Below are 26,491 nucleotides of genomic sequence, written 5' to 3' on the forward strand. Positions count from 1 at the left end.
TGGGGTGCAGTGGGGGAGCACTGGGGTGAAGCCTCCTGGCTCATGTCACATAGGACGCCAGCGTCCCCGTGCGCCTTCAAATGCAGAATTGCCACCACGTGTCCTTTTGGGGAGGGCAGGTTAGTTTCGAGGCTGTGCCCGGCTGGGGATGGATGGAAAGGTCCAAGCAGGCATGGGGCCAGCACGGACCCCCCATCCCAGGGCAGAGCCCGGCTGGCGCTGAATCAGTGCGGGCCGTGGGCCAGCCCATCGTCCTGCGCCTGGCTGAAAGTCAAATAACTCCATCCTGCCCCTTCCGGGCAGCCCCAGCTGCAGACCAGCTGCCCTGCGGCACCCGCGTGGGCCCCCCTCCCGCCCCAGGAACAAAAGCCGCCCCCTGCACCAAGCAGTCTAACAAGACGGAGGTTTATTTTGATGCGGAATGTTCGGACTTCAAATCATTGATCTCTAGGGGCGTTAAAAGCAGACTTACAAAAATTAAAATAAAAAGGAAGCTTGCAGCCTCTCCTGAGGAAATGTCCATTGGTTTCCATTCAGCTCTGCGGAGCCGGCGGGGCGGGGCGGGAGAACTAACGTCACACAGAGGAAAGGGGGCCGGGGCAGAGCCAGGTTGCGGAGCGTCCCCAATTGATGCACGCCAGGGATTGCCCCGCCCTCCGACAGTGCAACTGATCACAAAGAAAACGGGGGAGACACGGACACAGCACACGGCGACGCCAGTATATGGAGTAAGAACAGGGCTGGGTCTCCCTGCAGTCAGACCCAGCAACGGACGCCCCAGGACCCGGCACGGCCCCCAGAGCCGGGCTGACCAGGCCAGCTTTGACAAAGCCCCGTAGCAGCCAGGCCAAAGGGAACCGACTGCTGCAGCAAGTGGATCTTACCACTCTAGGCCTAGCATGGCTGGGAGGACCAGGCCCAGTAGCTGGGAGGCCAGGGCTGGCCCTGCTAGCTCCCTCCCTCCCCAGCAGCAGCAGACAGCCCCATGGCCCTGCTCCCCCAGGCTGCCCATCCCTGCAGAGGGCAGGTGGAGCACAGGCACCACTCCCAACACCGACAGGCCTTGCCTTAGCTCTCATCTCCCACCAAGGCAGCTCCCCCGCACAGGAGCCGGCTGGGCCCGAGGCTGCGGGACAGGTGCCGCGGGTCTGAGTCTGCAGACAGGGAGGCTCCAGGCAGAACATAAAAGTGAAGGCGACTGAGCCAAGATAAAAATCCGGGACCCTTCCACGGCGCTCTTTAAAACCAAACATCCCGCTCCAGTAAAAGGGGCTGTGCTGCCGCCGGGCCAGCCATGGGCTCGTCAGGCCACCGGTCCGAGGGCCCTCTGGGGGACGGAGGAAACGCGCCGCATCTGAAAGCGGTGCGACCCTCCCGCGCCACGCCTGGGGCACCCCTCAGGTGCCACTCACCCCAGCTGGCAGGATTTACAACGGCCCATCTCGGCAACCCTCCCCAGCAGCAGGGCACGTCAGACGAGGCTGCCACGTGGCACCCAGAAGGGCCACTGGTAACCGTGGAGCTCTCGCTCCGGCAGTACATGCAACCTGCCACTCGCCCGGAGCCCCGCAAGGCCCCGCTAGCTCCTAGGGGCACGTCCCAGAATTCAATAGCAGCGCAAGAGGCCATCACCGACGCCAAGCCATTGCAGACGGCTGCGTGGCACCCAGCAGGGCAGCCCAGGGAGCTGCAATCAGGGAAGTGGGCAGGGAAGCGCACGTGACCTATTTAGGAGGACCCTGTGGAGACAGACTCTGCCACGTGAAAAGCGGAGTTCCTCCCGACTGCTGTGACCGAGGGACCGGGGAGGGGGGAGCTCTCCTGGGGTGTCGCTTGCATGGACATTGCGGGTTCTCTCGCACACGTGCCCGCCAGCCCTGTGCCGAGTGCGCGCTCCCGTACAAAGAATGTCACATGGACGCAGGGGTCCCTCCCCGCACAGTCCCCCAACAGGAGGAGAGGCCCAGGGAAATCCACAGCCCCATTCTGCATTCCTGGCTCCGCTTACAAAACAAAGAGAAAACAAAAGGAACACGCACGCACACGGGGAGGGAAGCTGGTTAGACATCGAAGAGAGAGAAGTTCTCCTCCTCCTGGGGTTTGCAGATCCAGCTCCCGTAGCTCATCTCCTCCAGTGCCCGGAAGAAGTGTTGCTTGGCTCCCTGGTAGGCCGTGGCTGCCGCCTTGGCCTCCGAGTAGAGCGCCAGGCGCTGCATGTCTGTGCGCCCAGTCTTGGCACAGAGGTGCTGGAACAGGGCGAACATGCTCCTCTTGGCCACGCGGGACACCTCTAGCTTTGGTCTGGGGAGGCCAAGAGCACAGACAATGAGACCCAGGGGACAGAGGAATGGAGGATGAGGCCCTGCAAGCGGCTCTACGTGGGCAGAGCCCCGTGCTCAGACAGGCCCATGGCAGGAGCAGGGCTCTACACAACTCGTGGGGACCAGTGAGCAAGTGGCCCTGCAAGGCCCTGCCGCATGGGCAGGAGGCTCACGGCCCCAGAGATCACACGGACGGGTGCCAGGCTAGGGCAGAACCTTAGAGGCCAGTTTTCCAGCCAGACGAGGACAGGCCGTCTCTGGGGCGGGGGTATCTTCTGCTCTAGGGGTGGTCAGCACAAAGGGGCCACAGCCAGCGGGCAGGCAACCCCGCGGCGCCTACGCTGCCTGGGCCACGAGCTACCAGCCCCCTGGAGACACGGTGGCACCGCATTCCACGCCTCGCGCGCCCTCCCTTCCGAGTTCTCTGGCTCCTGGCTGGGAACAGGACTCCACAATCCCACTGGCAGGACCACTCCGTACGTGGGAGCGACGCAGCCGCGTCCCCAGTGACAGAGAACCACTGGCCCAGGGGCTCGTCCCCCGGGTCCTCCCACCCAGCAGGGGCAGCCCAGAGAATGGCCCCTTCCCAAGCACCCCTGCAGCCAGCCTCTTTGCTCACCCGTCTACTTTGCCTTTTGTGCCATCCAGGACTTCCACCTCGGCTTCGTCGGCAAGGCACCAGTTCACGCTGGACTCCTTGGTCTTGCCCGTCTGCCTGGCCGAGTCGTACACGCTGACTCTCCCCACCTAGGTGGCCAGAGGGAGACAGAAGGGTTGCTAGACAGACTGAGGGGGTGTGTGGTTCTCAGCACTGGCCAGGCCCTCTCATCTGGGGGACAGGGCACACTAGCAACCTGCCAGCTGCAGTCCCCACAACTGTGTGTGCAGGGCCCCCACCTGCCCTCACCCACAAAGCATCTGAGGTTTCTGAATCTCAGCGACACCAGAGGTACATGATTGCCGGCCCCGCAGAGAGACAGCTCCCCGGGCTCTGGTCAAGCCCGACCCGCATGGAACCCAGAGAGCCTGCCTACTGGCCCTTGTGCGGAGAGGAGGACAGAAAGCTGCCACGCTCACAGTACCTCGGGGTGTTTAATGCGATACGGAGCCGGGAGACTGCCTTCGAACATGCTCCCGTCCCGCGACATGCGGCAGCAGATGGCACGTGTCAAGTGACCCTGGCTGAACAGATAACCTGGGAAGAGACACGCCAGCGTTAGCAACCGGAGAAGCTGGACGGTTCGGGCAGACGCTGCACGGCTCTGCTCCGACAGCCAGAGCCGGAAAGGCTCAGGACAGCAAGACCCTTCCTTGGCATTAACACGGGAAGGGACCAGTTTTGCAGATTGACAGGAAGCTTTGGTCTCCCCCTTATCCTCACCCGCCACCCCCAAAGCAAGAGCCAGGAGAAAACTCCCCCTTTACCCCCAGTTCAAATCCATCAGGTCCCATGTGCCTCCTGACAGTGCCACTCTGCGGGGATCGCTATTGAGCCTGCTCCCCCCCCCCCCCGTTTCTTTCCCATGCCTGCGGTAAGGAGGGAGTTCTCCGGCACTGCCGGCAGGGCAGGGTGTCTAGGATTGCCAGATGGTTTAACCAAAAATACCAAACACCCCTTCCCCCCCACCCCAAAAAGGGGGGAAAAATTCTGTTGAGAAAAAAAGGGGGAGACCAAAGTTGTTGAGGGGGAAAAAAAATAAGGACCCCGAGAATTGTTAAGCAAAAAATGTTTAAAAAATTAAAAACCAGCATGGCCCCTTTAAGAAACACTTTTGAGGCTCTTTTGCCCTAACAGGCTGCTGGTGGCTGCTGGCCGTCTTGCCTCCCTGCGCCGGCCCCAGCTCCCCCACGGAACCCGGTCAGCACCCGCAAAATACCGGACAGCCCGAAGGGGTCCTACCCAGCGTCACAGAGCTGAGGTACACTGGCTGAATGAAATGGGACAGCAGCGCCCCCTGCAGGCCAAGCACGTTCCAGCGCAGGATTTTGTCACTGCAGGACATGGTTCGGAGCCTCTCCCCGTGCTGGATCCCGTCCCACGTCGGCACGATGTCGCTGGACTCCACAGGAATGGTGCCTTCGCCTGCGGGAGGGAGAGGGAAGCGCGTTTGCAAAGAACCAGCCAGGCCCCACAGCTACAGCCCCCTCCCCGTGCCCGCCTCCTGCGGCTCTGCGTGCAGCACCCTCAACACGGGCAGCAAACGTGCCCGTCCTTTGCCGCAGAGCTGGGGAGAAACTCCCGGCCTGCAGCCCCACGGCTCCGATTCTCCAGACAGCGATACCATGTGGAAGAGCGCCGGCCAGGCCCACGTTCGGCAGCTGGCCCTCAGCGTGGCAGGAGGCAGGCTCAGTGCTGTGAGCTCCCGCGAGGGCTCTTGGCGCGGCTGCACGACTCACCGTTCTCCACCTTGGTGCGCAGTTTGCCCTGCTTGGGGTTCTCAAAGAGAGGCTGGTGCTGGCTCTCCCCCGCCGTGCTCGCCTGGTCGCTGCACGATTTGTCAAAGAGGGCCCCATCTCCGCAGGGCGCCGTGCTAGAAACAAGCCAACAGCCCCCGCGAGTTACCTAGGGCCCGGAATCACAGCGCAGGCCTAGAGCAGTCCCCTCGGCTAGCTCTGCAGGACGCCGGGAGGGACGCCGGCACAGGGGTATGCCCAGGGCACCTGCGCATCACACCTGCCCATCCGAGCAGGGGGAGGGTGAATGCAGTTCAGATGGGACGCCCTTGGGACGCTGCAGAGGACTAGCTAGGGCACAAACTGCCGGAGCATGGGAAGGTCCCGGGACAGCCGGGGGCTCGTGCCCACCCGGGGCCAGAGGGCAGCGGGCGGGGAGGAGCGGGCAGCCCCGGCAGAGGTGAGCCGCCCCATGCGCCATGCAGACCTGACGTAGAGGTGAAAGGTGACGTTGTCTTTGATTTTGAGACTGTTGTCTCCTGCCGGCTCAAATATGCTCTGTTCTGTGGAGGAGGGATCGGCGGGATCGTACTTCATCAGCTCGCTGTAGAGGAACCTGGACACAAACCCGGTGGCTCAGAAGACGGCTCGTTCCAGAGACCAGAGCCAGCCAGCCCCCACACCCATCCCCAAGCGCCGTCTGTGCTGGCGGGGGGAAAGCGCTGGTGAAACACGCCAGGCGGCTGGCAGGTGAGTGCACGAGGGCGGGACGCTTAGGGGAGGGGACTGCGGAGAACATTTTGGAGCTGGAGAGTGGATACCCACAATCACCGACGCTCTGAGCTCAACATCCCCCCGTGAGCGGAGAGGGACTCTCGTGGGAGTGTGGGGAGCCACCCAACTGCTGCGCGCACACACCCGCCTGTGGGGCCGCCGCGAAGACGCCCACCGAGCCCCTCTCCTCAGCACGCAGGTCACTTACGGGAAGAGCCCCAGAGGGCTGAGTGCGATCGATACCTTTCACACAGCCCCAGGGCCAATTTACAGTGACTGGCTGGCTTGTAGCCACCACTGTCCCAGTGCAGCGCAACCCCCAAGGCCTCTTACACACCGTCAAGGACCGGTGGAAAACTGCAGCTTCCCAGAGGTGCTTACAGCAGTGCCGGGGCTGAGACCGGCCCAGCTCCGTACGGTCGGCAAGGTCTTTTCCCTGCTCGCCCCCAGAGGTGGCAGGAGGGCCTGCCAGCCACAGCCCCCAGCTTACAGGGAAGGACCAGTCACTACGAAAAGTGCAGCTCACAAGCACACGGTTGTGCTAGCTCACTGAGCGGCTGGGGACCTGCTCCCTTGCCCTGGCTGGAGCACACGTTAAGGGCAGTGGCAGGCGGGACGGCTGTTTGGAGCGGCTGGGCAGGACTGGGACCAGGCCGGATTCCCCCGGCGCTATTACAACGGTGCAGTGCTAAATGCACGAGGGAGCAGAGCAACTGGGAAAGCGTTGCCCAGCAGACTGGCCTGGGTCAGACTCAGCGCTGTGCTGGGGGGAGCCGTGCACAGCACGGAGAGGGGCGCCGCTTCTGCGTGGGTCTCTTCGCCCTGCCCGACTGCAATCGGAGCCATGCTAGGGATGGAGCTGCCAACCCAGGGGCTGAGCAGGGCCCTGATGTGGGCAGAAGCCATCCCTGTCACAAACAGCACTGTGGTGCTTTGCAGCCAGCCACGCCCACAGCAGGCGGCGGCATCCGCAGCGCCTCTGCACCCGAGTTCTCTGCTGAAGCAGACGCCGGCTGCGTTCCCGGGAGGGGTCTGCCTGCGGGGCACACGCGCCGGACAACACGGGCAGCCAGGCGTCTCCTTGGGTGCCTGTCTCCCGAGACTCCCGCCCAGCGGAGAACAAAGCCCCCCCTCACCTCACGAAGCCTCGCCGGGAAATGATTTCTGCGTGGCAGTCGTTCACTGTCTCTCCCTTCAGGCTCAGCTCCTCTCCCTTCACGCAGCGATTGCCTAGAGGGCAGGGGAGGGAGTCAGCCCCTGGACTCTGCCGAAAAGCAGCGTTCTAGCTAGCCACGTATCACCCCCTGGTACGGCCCGGCCATGCCTGTCAGATGCCCACAGGACAATTCTACTCCCTGCCGGCCTCTCTAGATCAACTCAGCTTTACGCCAGGGATGCTTCAAACCTGGAGGTCTCGTCTGCCCATCCTGAGAAGCAAAGCAGGGCCAGCCCCCTCCGGAAAGGGGGTTCGGCCCTCGTGCTGTTTGACCCCAGGTGGGGAAATCCGCGCTCTGATGCACAGACCAGCATGAGGCAGGGCAAGCAAAGACAGAGCGATGCAGCTCGAGGCGTGTTCACTTTGTTTCCTCCCTTTGGAACCAGATTGCTGGGGACACCATGTGAACCCGGGCAACTTTCTTTAACCCTGAAGGAGGATGCTCAGGGACCATGTCCCACGCGCCCCGAAGGAGCCCCCAGGAATGGCCAGTGCCTACTTCTTGTACGCTGCGTGTCTAGCCAGGCAGCCCGTGCCGGACATAGCTGCTCTTACCTGTGCCAATGCTGACCACAGCGCCCAGGCCCTCTTCTCCTCGCCGCATGATGATGGCAGCCAGGATCTTGCGCCCCAGCAGGCTGTGCTGGATGCGGGCCGTGAGGGCGTTGAAGCGCTGGTGGCTCAGCATCGCTATCTGATCGTGCAGGGTGCTGCCGCTCACAGGGAGCTGAAAGGGGAGACGGGACCGGCGTCGCTACGAGAGCGCAGGCAGCTCGCTCGTGTGCGTCGGCACACAGACAAGCAGGAAGCCCATCGGGAAGACAGAGGGGGGAGTCCAGAGCACACGAGTGCCAAGGGAAGAGCAGGCGAGTTGCCTGGGGCTGCACCAGCACCAAAGACTGAGGCAGGTTTGGACCGGAGACGCAGAATTACCCCGGCGTGGACAACTCCGCTCTCCCCAGGCCCCCAATGCAGTGCCGTGCCCAGCACCAGCAGGCAGCCTTGCTTCCCGACGGCGAGATGCACTGGGCTGAGGAACAGCCCCTCTACCCCCAGGAAGGAGTGAACCCAGCCCCCGTCACGGAGACTGTGCAAAACAGAGCAGCAAGGAACAATTCTGCCCTGGGACTTAGCCTGCAGGACCTCTCTGACCCTAGTGCCTAAGGAATTCTTCCTCCAGGTGCTTGAGGGGAGGCGCCGGGGCTGCCTTCTCTGGCAGTGCTCTGCCCCCCACCAGGAGCTGCCCTGCAGCAGGGAGCAGGCATCTTAGGAGGCCGCAGACATGAAGCAGGACTCAGCAGGGCACCCACTGGGACGACAATTCTGGCAGAGTGAGCTTTGCTCACGTCCGGTGGGCGGTCTTGGAACTGCCGCGTCGCATCGGAAGGTGCCACCAGACGGCGTAAGAATGAGACTCACCGAGTGCTCTTACACTCACTCCCCGGCCCTGCTTCCGCTGCTCACGGTTCCGCGCTCGGGGCCGGCAGTGGAAGAGCGAGTGTGCCCTACCGGAGTGCTCCAGCACATGCCAGGAAAGGATGAGCGCGCCAGCCACAAAGAGAACCTGGCACTCCCTTCCCCGGTCAGCGCTCGGCACAGCGCCCCCCTCGACCAAACAGCAGGAGGAACGACGGCCTCGCTCCGCCGGGGGGGGGGGAGGAGGACACGTTACCTCAGTGATGCTCACGCCTTCGGTGCGCACGGCCTTCTCCGTTTCCCCAATCAGGACTCTGAGCGCTGCATCGGCTGCTTCCTGCTTGCCCTGCTTTTTGCTGTGGGCCGTCACGGCCGGGAACCAACGCCCTCCGACCTTGGCCTGGTAGACAAACCTACAGAAGCAGCAGCAGGTCACTGGCGGAGCGCTGGCTAAAAGCTACGTGGGTTTTACTCGTACTAGGGATGTGAAAGGGTAACTAATTAACCGGCAGGGGCTGGGGCAGCTCCCTGCCTGCTGTGGGTCGGGGCCGCCCCACCCCGCAGGGCACGCCGTGGACAGGGGCGCTCCAGCCCACCCCTCCTTTAATCGGCTAACTAGGTAAATAGCACATGGAACTGGTTAACCCATTCAACTATACATGCCTACTCTAGGGAGGAGGCTGGATGCCGCTCCGACAGCCGTGCCAGACAGAGGTCGGCGCCAGCTCCAGCACAGCACACAGCGTGCCCGTTTTGTCCCGGCCACTTACTTTGGGTCGTGAGGGGGTCCCGTCTGGTTGATCATTTTGAACTCTGCTGCAAACCCATTGGACCGGGCATATTCCAGCAGGCCACTGACGGGATTGGCATTGAGGTATTTGATCAGCTCCCCGATACCCTTCGCTTTTTCGGCCTTCGACTCTTCTGGCTCCAGGAACGGCTCGCTCGGGACCTCCATGGAGGGCTAGAGAAGAGTTAGACCAGGTCAGCCAGTTAAATATTGAGGGACTGCATGGCGACTGTGCTCAGGCAGCCTGGGCTGCTGCCGACTGGCCTGCCAGGGAAAAATCCCGAGGAGGAGGAGTAAGGGGTATCTCTACCTGTTCTGGGAAGGACTGCCCCCCAGCTTCCCCACGGAGGATCTTCACTGCAACCTCAGCGGCCATCTGCTTCGCTCCCTTCTTGCTGTTGGCTACCACCGCGGGGAAAGTCTTCTCCCCCACCTTCACACAGTATTTGAACCTGGCAGGATGTCACAGCAGGAGACAAATGTTACGCCTAGAAGCTTGGATCTCTGCTTTGCACCCACTCCCTGGCCACGCTGGGCTAAAGATGCACAAGGAACATCTCCGAGTAGCAGCAGTTTAAGGCTATCAGGATGATGGGGGTGGCTCTGCCACGCATGGTACTGGGGCCTGGCCCGAGCTCTTGGCCCGGCCTGCTAGGGGAACGCGTACCTTGACAGCCTTCTGGGGCACACAGAGCCCCGAGGGAGCCAGGACCGATGTCCTGGAGCTAGGGGAGCCCTCAGATAACCCAGGGGGACAACCGGGGCGGTTCCTCTGACTGCAGAGAAAATAAAGGGAAGAATCCCTACCTCCCCGCCTCCCCACAATTAACAGGACGAGCCATACTTAGGGTCGTGGGGGGGTCCCGCCTGAGACAGCAGCTGGAATTCACACGTGCTCCCTGATTTCTGTCCATATTCCATTAAGATGCTGATAGGATTCTTCCCCGAAGACAAGTTTAGCTGGGCCGCTGCAGACGGCGGCTCTGGTTCTGGGAGTCCAGGCTGCAGCAGAAAAGGGGGAGAGACCAAAGCCCAGACCTCAGCCAAGTTCCCACTGACAGACTGAGTCAGCCAGGCACCGGCCTGGGGGCTGCACCTTTCTGCCGACGCAGAGAAACCAACTACAGTGAAGCCAGCCTGGCCAGGCGACCGAGCCCCAAACGCATCAGGAGCCCGTCGGCTTGGCGCTGGGGGTCTGCCCCCGCACCTCTCACCAAAGCCTCTTTTGCTACAGAGCACGGGGGTCCTTCCTGCAGCAGTCAGGCCGATCTGGGCAACACCCAAATAGCGCCCAAGTGTGCCCATTCCAGAGAGGGAAAGGCACGGGAGGGAGCTGCTACCTAATATTGAAATAGCAGCCCCCCCCCCCGTCCATTTGGAATCAATTTCTTTTGGGCAAAGGACAATCTCTAGTAAACATCGCCCTCCCCCGACTCCTCGTGCTGGGCCCGCCAGTCCCAAACACCGCCCGCTTCGCACAGCGTCTGCGAATGGCAACGTGCAGCAGCCACAGAGCTGAGAGAACAGACACGGGGGCACGGAGGCTGCCCAGCCCTGACGGCATAGGACTCACCAAGTCTGCTTCTGAGCTGTCGGGAAGACACAGCTCCTCCCCTTCAATGCCATCCTCCCCTTCCGTCTCAGCTTCGTGCAGCAGGATTTTCATGGCGTTGGCAGCCGCTTCCTGCTTGGCCAGTTTTTTGCTGCCTGCCTCGGCTGGTGGGAACCGGCGCCCGTCGATCACCGCCTGGAACTTAAATCTTTGCATAGGGAGAGACAAGGACGAACATGTGACTGGCCACTCCAGACTCCAGCCCCTCCCTCCCGCACAGAACCCCTGGCTTGGCACTCGCGTGGGGAGGAGTCTCTGGCCCTCGCAGCGCGACAGCGCACAAGCCACGGCTGCAGAAGGGCCGGCTGACCTCAAGAGGCCGCCTGACTTTCGTGAGCCTTCCCAGGCTTCGTTTACAGCTGAGCCCACCTTCCCCGGTGGGCGTGACGGCAGAGCCCGACGAGGCTCGCCCCACGCTGAAGTGAGTCCCTTGTTCCAGGGGCATCGGAGAGCACACTGATCGTTAACTCGCTGGCTGCTCTCCCTGCCCCGCATGCAAACCCAGGCCTGTCTCCTGCACAGGGGAAGAAACGCTGAAAGCCGCCCTGGCAGCAGCCTGACCGGTCACATCTCTGCCTTGGGGTCAGCTGGACCCTCAGGCTGCATGTGCCTTGCCTGCATAGAGGGCACTTGAGAGCCGCGAGCTAACTCTGCACAGCATCTTTGCCAGGACTTTCTCTTTGACAGATCGGCCTGCACCAGCTAAGTTCCTTCTGGCAGCCAGCGCTTCCCTGGAAAGAGCAGGCTGAACTGCAGCCAGGGACAGGCCGTTGGGCTATCTCCTGTCAGAGAAAGACTGGGTTGTGTCTCTGGAATGCAGGCCAATTTTCCTATCTCCTGGGCCTTCTGACACAGTCCAGTGTGGCATGAACAGGGCTTTCCATGGTCGTGTCAGTGCTCAAAGTACCCTCAACAGACTAACCATGAAAGGCCCCCAAAACCCCCTCTGTGACTCTGCAAGCTTTGCCTCTGCTCGCACCGAGGAAGGCTGCTCTCACCCGCTATGCCAGCGAGGCAACAGCAGCTAGCAACAACCAGCAGAGCTGCTAAGTGGGCTCCCCAAGGTTAAATCCCAGCAGTACAAATGGCTTTGGAATAAGTAAACAGACTGGCACAAGACCACTTAGGAAGCCTACAGGACATTTCTCCCTCTCCTGGAGGGAGACATCAGCTTCTGTCCCTCTGTTCTCAGGGCAAACTTTCTCTCTCCAGATTCCTGTGCTCTATGGCCCCCGGCCTTTACGACTTCCCCTCCTTTCACTCTTATTCCAGTCCTCTGGAGGCAGCTCTAGAGTCAATGGGAACTGCAACAGACGTGGCTCCTTTCAGTTTCCTTGCCAGCTGACAATTCAGCAGTGTGAAGTGCCAGGAAGGGGAGCATGGTGTGTTCCTTTTCTGGCCAACTCACTGGGGCTGAAGGGCTTCTGAGGAACAAGCCTGGTCGCTTTGGTAAAACTGTCTTTCCTATTTGCGTTATGGGACCTTGAGTCCTTTGGGTGAGGGACACAGAAAACCTTACAGGCGATTGGCCTGGATTCCCCTGGAGGAAGCACGGCAAATATTGGCACGCTGGCTCGGAAAAACTAGGATAATGCGATTGGACCGGGATTAAATTGAGGCTGCACAGAATCATAGAAATCTAGGGCTGGAAGGAACCTTGTGAAGCCATCGATCCAGCCCCCTCTAGACTGTCTCCAGTTTGTCCGCATCTTTCTTAAATTGTGGGGTTCAAAACTAGGGGTGTGAAGGTTAATCGGTCAGCATCACCCTTGCTGCGTGATGCTTTCTGGTTACGGTTAACTGGTGGGGACTGCAGCAGCAACCCCCCCCATCATACTGTGGGCAGGGGCGCCCCAGCCCAACCAGCTCCTGCCTGTCCCCATTTAAGCGTTTAACTGATTAAACCGGATTTCTCATCCTATTCAAACCTGGACACAGGACTCCACAGAGACCGGGGCGGGGAACCTTTTCGGGGTCGAGGACAGAAAAATCAGTCGGGGACAACACACAAGTGAGAAGCAAAAACCACCCAAACAAAACCAAACCTCATGGACTGAAGAGCAGCAAAAAAAATAGACAAGACACCCACATACCTCACTTGCCCTCCTCAGCCTTTCGGACTTTCTCCCTCCACCCTCCCGCTATTCTTTTGTCTCCCTTCTTAGCAGCGTGACCACGTTTCCACTCTTCACTGGATTCCCTTTTGATCCCCAGGTCAATGAGAACTCCTGCTGGAGCCACGTCTCTTACTATTCTTCCCGTCTGTCCGTGGCATTGCAATAGTTTGCGGTGGTGCCTTTAACAGCTCCCCGAGGAGCTGCCTGCACTCCTGAATTCCATTTCCCCTTAGATTTTCTTTCCCTGGAACCTTGCTCACCAGTTTGCTGAGTCTGTTAAAAGTTTTCTGAAGCTCACTGTTTGTATTCTGCAGCTCTCCCTTCCTTTCCTTAGACTCGCAAAATCTGTCATCTCATGATCACTTTCACCCCCCCCCCCCCCAACTGTCTTTCGCCTTCGGATTCCTAACCATTCTCCCTGTCTGTCAGCGTCCAGTCTAAAATGGCCGGGCGCTCCTCTGGTTACGTCCTCGTTTTCTGGAACAAAATGTTGTCTCTAGGAACTTAGTGGAACTGTTGTGGTTTGCCGTCTTATGCTCCCAGCAGATGTCTGCGCAGTCCAGGTCTCCCACGACCCCTCATGCACCTTCCTCTCCTGATCGGGAGGTCTCTAGCAGACCTGAATAAGACACCACCCCCATTTTTTAACCCTTTTAAGCTTTAACTTGAGGCTCTCAATTGATCTGCCTCCCACCTGCTTCTGGACCTCAGACGAAGAGCACATATCCATAAGAATGGCTGTACTGGGTCAGACCAAAGGTCCATCTAGCCCAGTAGCCTGTCTGCTGACAGTGGCCAGTGCCAGGTGCCCCGAGGGGGTGGACCAAAGACAATGATCAAGTGATTTGTCTTGTGCCATCCATCTCCAGCCTCTGACAAACAGAGGCCAGGGACACCATTTCTATCCCCTGGCTAATAGCCTTTTATGGACATAACCTCTATGAAATTATCTAGCTTCTCTGTAAACTCTGTTATAGTTCTAGCCTTCACAGCCTCCTCAGGCAAGGAGTTCCACAGGTTGACTATGCGCTATGTGAAGAAGAACTTTCTTTTATTAGTTTTAAACCTGCTACCCATTAATTTCATTTAGTGTCCTCTAGTTCTTCTATTATGGGAACTAATAAATAACTTTTCTTTATTCACCCTCTCCACACCATTCGTGATTTTATAGACCTCTATCCTATCCCCCCTCTGTCTCCTCTTTTCTAAACTGAAAAGTCCCAGTCGCTTTAGCCTCTCTTCATATGGGACCCGTTCCAAACCCCTCATCATTTTAGTTGCCCTTTTCTGAACCCTTCCCAAGGCCAAAATATCTTTTTTGAGGTGAGGAGACCACGTCTGTACACTTTGTAGAATACAACCCTCTCTTCCCTCTTCTCCCTGCCCTGCTTTCTGAGCAAGCTAGGCCCCTCTGTGCCAACATTCCAGTCGTGAGATTATCCCCCCGAGCCTCTGTGAGAGCAATGAAATACTCATTTAGCTCAGGTGCTACACGTACATCTCTTTAAGCAGAACAGACTAAGAAAGGCCACGGTCTCCTTCTCACCTTGGTTCATGCGAGGGTCCGCTCTGCTCCAGGAGGGCAAACTCGCAGCGCTGGTACGTGTACTGGCTGTACTCGATGAGGCCGCTGACAGGGTTCTTTTCCTGACAAGCCATCAGCTTCTCCAAGGGCGTACACTGGAAAGCCGTGTCAAACTGGGCAGCGTAGCTGGGCGAGGAGGGGGACTCCATGATGCATCGCAGCTCGTCCACAGGCTGACTGATGGCATTCAAGTCATCGGGAATGTCGTCCGTGGCCCAGTTTCTGTTTTCAGAGCTGTCATAGTTCAGGAAGCGGTATCTAGACTTCCTAGCGAGCAGGCCTGGGTCGGGGCCACTGGGGTCAGGCTGGTCTGTCTGCTCCAAGGGCTGCTGTCCATTCTTCACGTTTTCCTCTTCCTCCATCTTTATTTCTGGCAAAGGCAACACAGACTCCTGCAGTTCCAGCTTCACACAGGCGGCTGGAGGCTCTGGCTCTGGAGGGGCCATTTCCATTACTTCGTTGGCTTTTATCTTGATCTGCATCCGCTCCCGTTTCTTGTCCGTGAGGGACCATTTGGGGGGGTTTGAGTTCTCCTTGTGGACCTCTCCCAGTTTTTCCAAGGCACCGAGAGTGGGATTAACATCCCTGGCCTTCGAGAGACCTACGTTTTTTGCAAGGTTGGCTGCTGTAGAGTCTTTGACAGTGAATAAATAGTTAGAGATTTTCTCCTTGAGTTCAGCCATGATGGCAGAGTCAATACCGTCTTCCGAGTCAACCGGGGAACTTTCCTCCTGACTCTCAGAGGCTGTGTCCGGGCAGCGGTTCCCGTCGGTGGTAGCACTTCCTTCCCACCGGGTCCCTACAGAGCCAGCTTTGTCCGCAATCCGCCACAAGGGGGGAGTGTCTCCTGTTTTATGCAATTTGCCTTCCCGGAGAAGTTTGTACAGACAACGATTGACTTCTTTCTTTTGGGTCTGAAGTTTACGGACAAGGTCTCGAACAGTACACGACTCCCCCTGCCTGAGCTGCCCTAAAAGGGTTAAAATTTCTTCCTCCCTCTCTGGCCCAGCAACAGACAGTCTCTGGAAACTCAGGGTGAAATGGTCCAACTCCCTTTCGGACTTTCTGTTGTACTGAGCTGGGGGGTAAAGTGGTAAGCTGCGCGCTTGCTGACTGTGATACGGGGGTCTAAATCTCCCAGCTGTGCCCCAGCTGGTGTGCCCACTCCCTCTAGGACTTGGTACAGCAGCTTGCGGACCTCTGAAGCGTTGCTCAACTGGTGTCCTTTGTTCCCTAGATGGGCACAGGGGAGCTTCAGGGACTTGCCCCCATAGGAACTGTACCTGCAGGTTTCTGAAGCTGTTGAGGTTACTTTCCTGTGGGACAAGAGGGTTGTTAAAAAAGGCTGGATTAGGACTGAAGCAGTTAGGTTTTGGGGGTGTTTGATAAGAGCCTTTGCCTCGACCAAAACCTCTGTTCATAGCGTGCTGCTGGAGTGCAAGTGTGAATCTGGGCTCTTGCACACCAGAAGAGAGGCAGCTGTGGTTCACTTTCCACTCGCACACTTGCTGCACAGAGGCCTGCCAAAAGGAAAGAACAAGGGTTCAAAACTCAGTTATACTCCCAGACCTAAAGCACGACCAGCCTCTCCGCTCCGAGACAACGTACGACCACTTTCTTGTCTAAGCCTTCCAACAGCCTCCAAGCCCTGCCACTGTGCTACTCACGCACACCAGGTGAACAAAACGGACTAAGTGCTCACCCACGCCCCTGCCCCAACACAAAACTGACCTGGAAGGAATGCCCAACGAGCCACCAATGAGAAACAACTCAGAGCCCTCACTGGCTGCTTAGTGTTTCAGGCTGCTTCATGCGAATAGTTCAATCAGGATTATACTTTGCCCTTTCATCCAAGGATCTCAGCACAATGCGCCTGTTTCTCATATGGGAAAACTAAGGCCCAGAGAGGTCCAGTGGTTCGCCAAGAGTCCCACAGATAGTCTGCGGAGTGAGGAATAATCCACAAATGGCTGACTTGGAGCTCAGTCGACAAAAACCTCTCTTCCTCCCTTGATGGAGTGCGATCTAGGCAGCCAATTCTCTCATTTCATGATGCTATAAAGCGATAACATACACGGGAAACAGATAGCACGGAGGATTGGTAATAGGATGCAGAGCCTTTTAGGGCTGCAGTTCCGATAAAGCTCACACCAGTCACAAAGGAAGCATCATCACCCGATTACCTGTGAATTCTGGCCTGGCTGGAACCAATGGCACACTTCATTTTTAAAAATTAAAGAAAAAGATAGCCACTGTTATGGACTGGGATGCTCTAACCCAGAGACAGAAGCCACAACCCCAGCAGAACATTTATGCTCCAGATCTTTCTAAGGCAGGTGTGGGCAAATATTGGCCCCTCCGACCACTATATTTACCTGTGCCTCCGCAGGTAGGGGGAAATCACAGGTCTCGCTGCCCACGGATCAGCATTCCCAGCCGATGGGAGCTGCGACTGCCTGTACCCACGGAGGTGCAGGTAAATATAGCAGCAGGGGCTCATCTTGGTGACCCGCCGCCGCTTTTATTGCCCATCCCTGTTCTAAAGGCACCTATGGAGGAATATACCTGATTCTTGACCCCCAGACACAGAAAGCGACCAAGTGGGGGGGATATAAGTGGGTTGATAATTCTATCATCTTAGCAGTAGGGAGAAAAATGCAGGGCATGGCAAGTGAGCGCTTGCAAAAAGCCGCCGCTCCAGGACCCCAAACACTAGCACACTAGCCGTGCCAGTAACGTCAGGCTTATGGTGCAGAATCAAAGCCATGTCTGTCTTTACAAGCTGGCAGTGAGAAGTCAGTATCGATACCAAGAGCTCTCCCACTGGCATAATAAAACCAGCTCAAGAAGCGGTTGTCCACAGAAGTGCTGATGCAGGCAAAATTCATGTCGCGAGGGGGTGGGGGCAGAAATGCATAGGTGTTTTTTCATGCCCCTGAGCAACAGAAGTTTTACCGGCATAAGTGCTAGTGTAGACCAGGGATGTGAACGTGTAACCGTTCACACGGTTAGTCGATAAGCCTGGGCTCATCGGTTAATGGGCATGGTCACCCCCCCCCGCCTCAGAGGCACCCGGGGAAGGGGGAGCAGCGCACGCACCAGCTCCCCCCAGCCCTGCGTGTAACAGCTGAAATTGTCAGCAGTTCCACAGTTAAACAATTACATGCATTTTAACATCCCTAGCACAGACACGGCCAAAGACGTTCTCAGGCCATCTGAAATGTCACTGGCACTAAACGGAGAGACGGGCTGCAACTGCATTTTTCCCCGGTTCAAGCCATACTTATACCAAGCGATGTGCTCGGGATATTGAGCGCAGTGGCTAGGTGTGCTACATCTCCTTGTTTCCCGAGAGCAACAAGCTGCCCTTTTCTGGCACATGGCCATTACAGCCCTATTAGTTACCAGGACACACAGGCCTGTTCCACTGGCCGAGTGTAAAAAAAATCCTTAGTACACACAACATGCCTGGAGGAAGAAGTCTGGGTTAGATGCTGCTCTTACCTTGCTGTGGACCGCGCTGGCAAGTGGAATTCATTTAACTGAGCAGAAGGTAAAGAACTCCTGTTCCCAAACTGTAAACTATCACAACTTCGCCCTGAACGGTCCTTTAGAACACGGGCTGATTACTTAAGCTTAGTGCCCTTCCCAGCACCACAGCAGAGATCTGTGCACCTTCAAAGCCCAGCTCCCTCCTCAAAAGCTGGTCCCACAAAAGATGTTGCCTCCCCCGCCTTGTCCTCTCTAGCCATAGACTCAGCTGCTAGCAGGAAAAGCTGAAAACACCAAAAGGCCAGAAGCAGCTTTCCCCTGTGCCAGCCAAAGGGTAGGGAGGCAGAGCTCACAAACAGCTCCTAGATACTGAGCAACTCGGCACCTTGGCACATTTTACAAACAACAGAAACAGGCTAGTCGCCCCTTCCCCTCTGTCCAGCATGGAGCGAACAATTTAATCATCCACTCCGGCAGCTTAAAATGGCTCCAAGTTAAGTTTCAGTTTCATTTTCTCCCAGCTAACTCTCGCTTCTCTGGTTTGCCTGGTGTCCTCTTTCACTGAGGGGTTGGGCAGCACCTACTGCCCAGGGCGAGTCTGCTCCATAACCCTCCCAGGCAAGAAAGGGACTGCTTCCACGCAGCGCCCACGCATCTGCCCTCTTCTCCCCATCTCCAGCTGCTGCTGGCTCTTCTATAAACAGCGCCTGACACATTTTTACCAAACTGTGCAGCTCCCCACCCGCCACAGGCAGGGGGCCGGACAGGGTGCCCTGGTCCACCACAGGAAAGGATCCTCCAGCCCGGCCAGTGCAGCCCCTGCCTGCGGCAAGGGGCCGCTCCAGCCCCCCACCCAACCTTTAATCGGCTAACCGGTTAAAAGGGATTTTACAACCCTATTACACAGACTTTGCAGTTGGGAATGTCTCATTCCTAGGTGTATTGCTGGCCCTCCAGATAGCTGGTTTTAGCTTCCTTCTTGTTAGAAATTGATGAGAGGAAGGGTGAGGCAGAAAGGAGACTGGAAAAGTTTCTTGGAGGCAGATTTTGTTTGGCAGGAATTTAAAGCTATAAATCCGATTCCTGAGAGCATTCCTCACTCTGTTCCGAGGATGCTCCCACCTATGCTCCCGAACCAGAGCGCGAAACTGACTAGAGTCCAGCAGGGACATCAGCTGTTGAATCCCTCTGGCCTTGAGGAAATCAACCCTCTCAGTGGCACAGCTGTGCGCGGGCAACACTTCTCCTGCCTCTGAGAGAGGCGGTAGCTATGTCAGCAGGAGAAGCCCTCCCATCCACACCGCTCAGCCCACACCTGTACTCAGGGCGGGACTGCGGATGATGGGCAGGGGCGTGGATTAGTCACATCCTGAGCAACATCAGTTATACCGAAGCAAGTTTTAGAATCAAGGGCTCAGAGCTTGCTTCCTTAGCTGTCTGGACGGGCTACAGGGCTCCCCTATCCAACAGGAGTGTAGCGAGGAGTCATTCCTAGGGATGTAAAATTTCAATTATTAGGCTAATTGATTAGTCGACACAATTTGCATCAACTATTCAATAAGGGCACTTCAAAGGAGAAAGAGCGTGTGGAGCACAGGACCAGAGGGGAACTCAAGCAGTCCCCTGCTGGCCCCGTGCTCCCCGCAGCATTTCAAAGTGGCAGTGCAGCATGGAGCCTGAGGGTCAGCTGGGGACTTCCCTGTGGATCCCAGGCTCCATGCAGCGCTGCCGCTTTGGAGCACCCCCTCCCTCTTCCCACCTCTTTCTGATAGGAACAGCAAGGGGAGGGGGTGAGTAGTCGATTAGCCTGTTGACTATCCGATAAGCATCTGCTTATCAGATAGTTGACTAGTCGACCACATCCCTGTTCATTAGCTATCATTTATAAGAGGGTTTTCACAGGCACAGCTGGGAAAGACGCGCCGTATCCATCCCTTGCATAATCACAATGAAGCCAATTCTTGTCCCTCGGGCTTAGCCTGGATTGCCAGCAATGCCCCAAGCCTGGGAACCTGCCAGCCCTTCCTTTGGGGAGGCAGTGGATGCAGCGGGCAGAGAACCACCAAGCTACTGTGTGACTCTGGGCAGCCACCTTTCCTGTCTGTGCCTCCTCCTCCCGCCCCACACGTCTGGTCTATTCGGACAGACAGATCCTTGAGGCAGGGACTGTCTCTTACTACCCTGTAGGATGAACATTTCGGAGGCAGACTATGATATTCTGTTAAGAACCCCTATTGTAAATTTGGAGTCTGGTACTGACACATGAACACAGTACATGATAGTTACCCCCCCCCACACACACACACAGCCCAGGGTAGGAGACAGGTCACGACACATTCAATGCTGTTAGGCACAACTGTGCCATTGTTAAGCACTCCATGGCTACGTCTACACTGGCATGATTTTCCGAAAATGCTTTTAACGGAAAAGTTTTCCGTTAAAAGCCTTTTCAGAAAAGCACGTCTAGATTAGCAGGATGCTTTTCCGCACCATTTTCGCGATCGGGGCTTTTTTGCGGAAAACAGCACTGTGCTGTCTACACTGGCCCTTTTGCGCAAAAGTCTTTTGGAAAGACTTTTGCCCAAACGGGAGCAGCATAGTATTTCCGGAAAAGCACTGATGATCTTACATGAGATCGTCAGTGCTTTTCCGGAAATTCAAGCGGCCAGTGTAGACAGCTGGCAAGTTTTTCCGCAAAAGCAGATGATTTTGCGGAAAAACTTGCCAGTCTAGACACAGCCCTAATGTCTCTGCTTTCATCCCCAGATGGACCACATCCTGCAGATACACCTTCTTGAAGCTGGCAGACATAGCACCACTTAACTGATGATTGATAATTGAGGTCTGCGTTGTTCAAATACATGTTTTACTGGAAACACTATGTAACTTTATATTATTGTTCTTATCTTGCCTTACTATTAGCATCTATCCAGGGGGTCCAGGATCTTTCCCCTCCCCCATCACTTTGATCTGCCCATTGAGCATCCTATAGAATCAGTTGTAACCTATTGTTTGGCAGTGTTCACATGGCCCTGACAAGCAATGTGACACTCCAACAGCGCTGTGTAATAAACTTCCGTTTGCTTCACATATGGAGTCCAGGTTCTGTCTCTTCATACCCGTATACACAGTGTCTAGCACAAGACTCTGATCTCCTCGCAGGCCCCTAGATACGCTAGGGGGAAGACTCTACGGCAGAGATCTCTTACGGAGCTGTGGAAGCATGTTTGGAAGGGAGCACGGCTGGGGCGTGGGCCAGCCTCACAGGGGCCAGGGAGGGAATATCACACAGCTCTGCTCCTGGCTCCAACCCCACCCCCAGCAATCCAGCTACAGCTGCTGGCCCTGCGCACCAGCTGCCAGCCTCAGCCCTGCTCCCACCCCCAGCTGTGGCCCCCTTTCTCCTGTACACAAGCCTTGACCTAGAGCCGTGGTCCTGGCGTCAGAGGGCCAAGGGGATGCACAAGGTAAAACCTTTGGGAACACTGCCCCATTGGCAAATGTGGCAGGTGCAGAAGTTTTGTTTTCCTACTCCAATGTAGTCCTCCTTCCCCTTCTGGTGAGCACACAGACTTGCAGATGATTTGCTCTCAAATTCCTGAGAGGTGGCAGGCACAAGGGAACTGTCACACCATCTGTGTCGCGTGTGACACCAGCCCACCCCTGCTCTCAGTACACCTGATCAGTTAAACAAGGGTTGAAATTTCATCCTGACCCCAGTTTATGCTCTGAAGCAAGGTCGGTGGCCCCGGCTGTTGTATCGTAACGCCTGTAATGCTACGTGTTTGACAGTCACATCAACCCCCAGCCTTGTTTTAATCCTGCTCAACTATCTGAACCATATTGCTCAGCAAGTTCTGCTTTTTAATAGCAGTGTCAAACAGTTGTTGCTCTACCAACTGTAGGACATGCTGCTTTTGAACTGCTCCTGGTTCTAGGGCTAAGGAGTCAAGTGAAAACACAAAGCCTTGCAAGGGATACATGTACATTCCTTATCGGTGGAGAGCAGCTCTCTGGGTGCGCAGAGAGGCACTCTCTCTTTCCCATCTACTTCCGCCTCTCCCCTCTGTGACAGGTGGCCCGGCCAATGCACATCACCTGATTCTCTCCACCCTGGGGTCCTGGGCCTCTCTCCTGCATGGTCCTGTCTCTGAGTTACTTCTTCAGCGGGTGTGATTGGTGCTGGGGGAGGGGGTGCTCGGGGACCAGGGTGCTCACACGGCAGGTCCTCCTAGGGGATTCTATAAGGACAGAGCGGGACATCCCAAAACTTTCCCAGCTTTGATTGCCCGATAATGCCATGCGGCTGTGCCTAAAGTAAGCGCCTCTGCCCTCTTCTGCGCCCCAGCGCGGGGCAGGGCATGTGTGAGAATTCTTCCCATCGCTGGGTTCCCTCCAGCCGCTAGAGCGGGGTGGGCAATAATTTTAGATGGGGTGGGGGGGGGGAGAGAGACGGATAACTTCAGAAATTTTGGAAGTGGCCCAGGCCACCCCAGAAGGGGCGGGTCTCAGGTGGAAGGGGCAGGGCCATGACACTTCCGTGCTCCCCTGCTCACAGACCCTCATTGGCCTGAGGGTGCAGGGTGAAGTCTTTGCCCCCCAGACGCCCGCACCCCTGGCATTGAGAGACTTTGCACGCTTCCCCTGCCCCCTGGTCAATCAGGGCCTGGGGGCAAGGGGGTGGGCTCAGGAAGTCTGTCGCTCCCTGCCCCCACCCAGCAAGGGGACACTGTGCACACCTGCCCTGGCAGAGGAGAAGACTTCGCGCACTCCCTAGGCCCTGATTGGCCTGGGGGCAGGGGAGGGGCAGGGCATCTGCGGGCTGGATCAACCCACTTGGTGGGCCGGATGTGACCTGCGGAGGCCTTTTTGCCCACTCCTGCACTAGGGGGTGCAAGGGGAGGGGTGCAATGCGCAGGTGGTGGTGGGGGAAAAGAGCGGGGGTAGAAGTGAAATGTCAGGGGGTAGGAGAGGAGAATGCCCAGGGAAGGATGATGCAATGCCTGGGGGGGTGGAGCGGGAGGGAGAATGAGCAAAGGGAAGAGAATGAGCTGAGGGGGGAGAATGAGTGAGGTCTTGGGGAGGGGGGGGGGAAGAGAAGATGTAGAATGACCGGGGGATTGCTATACCCGAGGTAGGGTGCAGAATGTGAGGGGCTGCAGTGCTGGGGAGAGGAGATGTAGAATGATAGGGTACTATGCTCACTGGGGGGTGCAGAACAAGGGGGGGCTGCAGTGCCTGGTGGGGAGCAGAATGAGGGGGGTTGCAGTGCTGGGGGCAGGAGATGCAGAATCAGTGGGGGATTGCTATGGCGGGGGTTTGCACTGCACGGGGGTGCAGAAAGAGGGGGAGCTGCGGTGCCTGGTGGAGTGTAGAATGGGGGGGTTGCAGTGCCCGGAGGGGTGCAGAATGGGGGGTGCACCCAGGGAGGCGGTTCCAACTCCCCAGTGCTGCCCCGGCTCTCCCCGCAGATCCTGGGGTTGCAGTGGGGCCACGGGAACTTGACCCCCTGCACTCCCCCTCCCCGGCAGCCTTCTTACCCGCCGCTGCCGCCTCGGCTGCCTCTATTGTGCAAGGGGAGACCCAGCCAGGAGTGATGACGCAAAATGCAGGCGACGGGAGCTAGCCACGTGGGAAGCACGAGCGGAGCAGCTCTCGCCCTGACAGAGCTCCTGTCCTGCAGCCCGGCCACCTTGGGTTCAGAAGCTGTTACCGCCTGCTCCTTTCACTGCCAGCTGGCTGCAGCCCGGAGCCGCTGCCCTAGGCTACTGCTGGCTACAGCAGGCTGGAGGGAGTGCTGGATTTTTCCTCCCAGGTAAACATTACGGGTGCCTCTGATTGTAAACAACAAACAAATGACTTCCAGATTCCAGAGCCACCATAATTCTATTAACAACAGCTACACAGACCCTTCCAGCTATATACCTATTGGAAAATACCTGTTTTAGTTAAGACCAAAAAAAGTCATCCTCACTGATCAGATGATTCCTTCAGTTGATCACTGGGCGAAACAGCCAAGTCTCTGACTAAAAGACAGAGGGACACAATGTGGAAGTGCTGGCAGATGTCACTGTCCCAACCAGCTTAACATGCCCTTCACACATATCAGCTATGTGTTTTGCTCTACGTATCTAGTCAACCAAGAACGATCAAGTTACATGAGTAACAAAATTATGTGAAGTGTATAATCCTACATACAACTTCTATTAGTGACCACCACTACCTTTTCTAGCCTTGGAAATAATTAATGATCTTGACATCAATCAACATAATCTATATTCAGATTCAAAAGGAGTCAATATCCGATTATTTCACTAGGAGCAGATATGTACAAACTAATGGAGTCACCAAAGAACTGTCTTTCAGACCAGGATATTGTGAGTTACCAGAGCATTAAAAATGTTGGAGAATTCCTCAGTATCTCAATGCCTCACAAACATGAAGAGGCCACAAAACTAGATAAGAAAAACCTTTTAGTCCTTTTAAACAGCACATGCCATATAATCAGTGCTATACTGCCACCATCTGTTCACTCTGTACTTTCAAACAAAAAAAGACCAAAATCTGAACTTCAGATAGGTAAGAACATGTAGGTACTTTGTTTCCTAAATCCACTTGAAGAGAGTTGTCCCCTTTCTACTTGATGTGGAAGCTTTCAGAAAGAAGACAGTATTTGGCTGGAAACCAGGACAATATCTCCCAGTCTTTTCAGAACAAAACGATTGCATTGGTTTCTACAAGCTTCCATTACTTGGATAAATATCTGAACAATAAGATACAATAAGCAGCACCTTTCCAAGTGGCTACTGCTCACCTAGGAATCCACTACTTGAAGCGAACATGAAGCAAAATTTTGTAAAATTGGGTAAGTACATTTACCCAATATTTGTAATGCTGAAAATCAGGCCCTGGATCTCCATGACAACCAGAGATGCTGAGTATCAACATCATTAGTCAAAGTCAGTGAGCGTTATGGGTGTTCCAATATCCACTTCAAAGCCTGTTTGAGTTCCCCATACCTGTTAGCATTCCTAAGTCTGCCACATTAATGAAACCAAAAGTAACTCAGAACAACTCAAAACAGTTATGTACCTGCAGGAAGATGGACCACATAATCCGCTACCATCTCATAAGTCAAATTCTCCTCCAGGGCTTTAAACTCTGTGCTGTCCTCTCTACACCAACCAAGCAAAAGATCCACCAATGTCCTTGCCTGCTAAGTTCCCTTGTATACCCCAACAGAAAAAAAAACCTAGTTTTCCATTTGTCCATTTAAGGTACTGGGACTTTTGACACCAGAAATAGTCTCTTCCTCCCTCGAGGTTTCTCTGAAAATCATCTCTTACTCTGCGTAAAAGGGTCCTACAACAATGCACTGCACCCGTCCTTTTGCTTTCCTACCATAGGCAGACTACCTGGGCTGCTCTTTCTAAAAGCAGACAGGCCTCTTCGCCTTCTAAAACTTAGAACAGTGTGGCAGTGGAACATTAAGGTCTGCGTGACAGGTTACTTGACAGTCACACTCTGAAGTAGAAAGCATCTGACTCTGACATCTCATAATACCATTTTAAGATTCCTTATTCCTAGCAGAGACAGAAGACCTTTTAATGGTACCAGAAAGTCCCCAGGGAGAACTGAGTCCCCCCCCCCCCACCACACACTGTCTTTTAGCAAACACAGAAACATAAACAAAGTGAAAGTAAATTCCCATCACTGTCCAAGAACAGTCAGATCTAACTCCATAGTTTAGCATCAACACTCCCAGTAATATGCCAGATCTGACAACCTTGCAGGCCTGCAGCAATGGTGAGCACGAAGAGCGGAACACAGCTGAGAGTAGAAAAAAGGAATAGCCAAAGGCAGTTTCAGTAGCCAGGAAATACTGAACGTCAAAAGCAAGCAGCTAAAAAAAAAGTTTGCACATGCTTTGTGTACATTTCTGTTGTAAAGCTGCGGGAAGCGAAGGAAAGGCTGGCAGGGCAGTAAGAATTCACACGCGCATGAAGGCAGACGGGCCAGCACCCCGTGGCGGTGTCGGGAGCAATGGGACAGACCCTGGGCAAAGGATCTGGACTCCATAGGTTCTAGCCCATGGTTAGGATGGACGAGACTGGTCAGGGCGCGCAGCTGCACGGGAAGCGGTGTGACCCGGCACCGCGGGCTGCACGGGGCTCTGCTTTTGTCCCGTCCTCATCCCGTTGGGCACGTGGCCCCAGTGGCCCGCCCGTGGAATTCCTGGGCGGGGAGGCGGGGCGGGGCGCAGCACACGGGGGTCGCTGCACGCTCTGTGCAAACCCCCTGCAGTCGCGCACGCGCCGTAGCCCGAGGCCCAGGGACGAGCGCGCGACGCTCAGGCCGGCAGGCTCGCGCCCCTCCCCCCAGGGCACGGGGCAGCCCGCGCGCGCGCCCCCCCACCCCCGCCTCGCTATGGCCCCTCGCTGGCCGCCCCGCGCATGCGCCTCCCCCCCCTCGCCCCGCTGCGCGGCCTCACTACGCACGCGCCGCCCGAGGCGCTTCCCGCCCGCCTCGCTCCCCCCCCCGCCGTCGCCCCACTCCCGGCCGCGTCCCCGCCCGCCCCGCGCCGGCTCCTCACCGCAGCGCCGCTGCCGCGCCTGGACTCGGAGCCGAGCGGCGAGAGGCCACCTGCCGCCGGGCGCGCGCCTGCTCCCGCCTCCCCTCCCCCTCGCGGACCCCGCTCTCCTCAGCGCCGCGGTGCCTGGCGCGGGCTGATGGCGTCACGCAGCGCGACGGGGCGGGGCGAGGAGCAGGCGGGG

General features: G+C 56.7%; 1 protein-coding gene across 2 annotated transcripts; it reads right to left on the reverse strand.

The window, feature by feature from the left end:
- Positions 1 to 389: 389 nt before the first annotated feature.
- On the reverse strand, positions 390 to 26,464 carry ADAR (adenosine deaminase RNA specific). 2 transcript variants are annotated; one of them, XM_075907526.2, is made up of 15 exons: positions 26,311 to 26,464; positions 14,187 to 15,745; positions 10,485 to 10,671; positions 9,756 to 9,913; positions 9,222 to 9,363; positions 8,892 to 9,085; positions 8,378 to 8,534; positions 7,261 to 7,432; positions 6,626 to 6,719; positions 5,203 to 5,331; positions 4,719 to 4,852; positions 4,222 to 4,404; positions 3,404 to 3,516; positions 2,941 to 3,068; positions 390 to 2,301 (listed from the first exon to the last, which is right to left on the reverse strand). In XM_075907526.2, exons 2-15 carry the CDS (start codon positions 15,644 to 15,646, stop codon positions 2,061 to 2,063), a joined length of 3,492 nt encoding a protein of 1,163 aa, XP_075763641.1. In that variant the 5' UTR covers positions 15,647 to 15,745; positions 26,311 to 26,464; the 3' UTR covers positions 390 to 2,060. The 2 variants fall into 2 exon arrangements, with proteins under 2 accessions (XP_075763641.1, XP_075763642.1); XM_075907527.2 differs by lacking the exon at positions 26,311 to 26,464 and adding an exon at positions 17,730 to 19,283.
- Positions 26,465 to 26,491: the final 27 nt, after the last annotated feature.

Source organism: Pelodiscus sinensis, chromosome 22 (assembly GCF_052426305.1).
Source record: "Pelodiscus sinensis isolate ZL-2025 chromosome 22, ASM5242630v1, whole genome shotgun sequence".
NCBI lineage: Eukaryota > Metazoa > Chordata > Testudines > Trionychidae > Pelodiscus > Pelodiscus sinensis.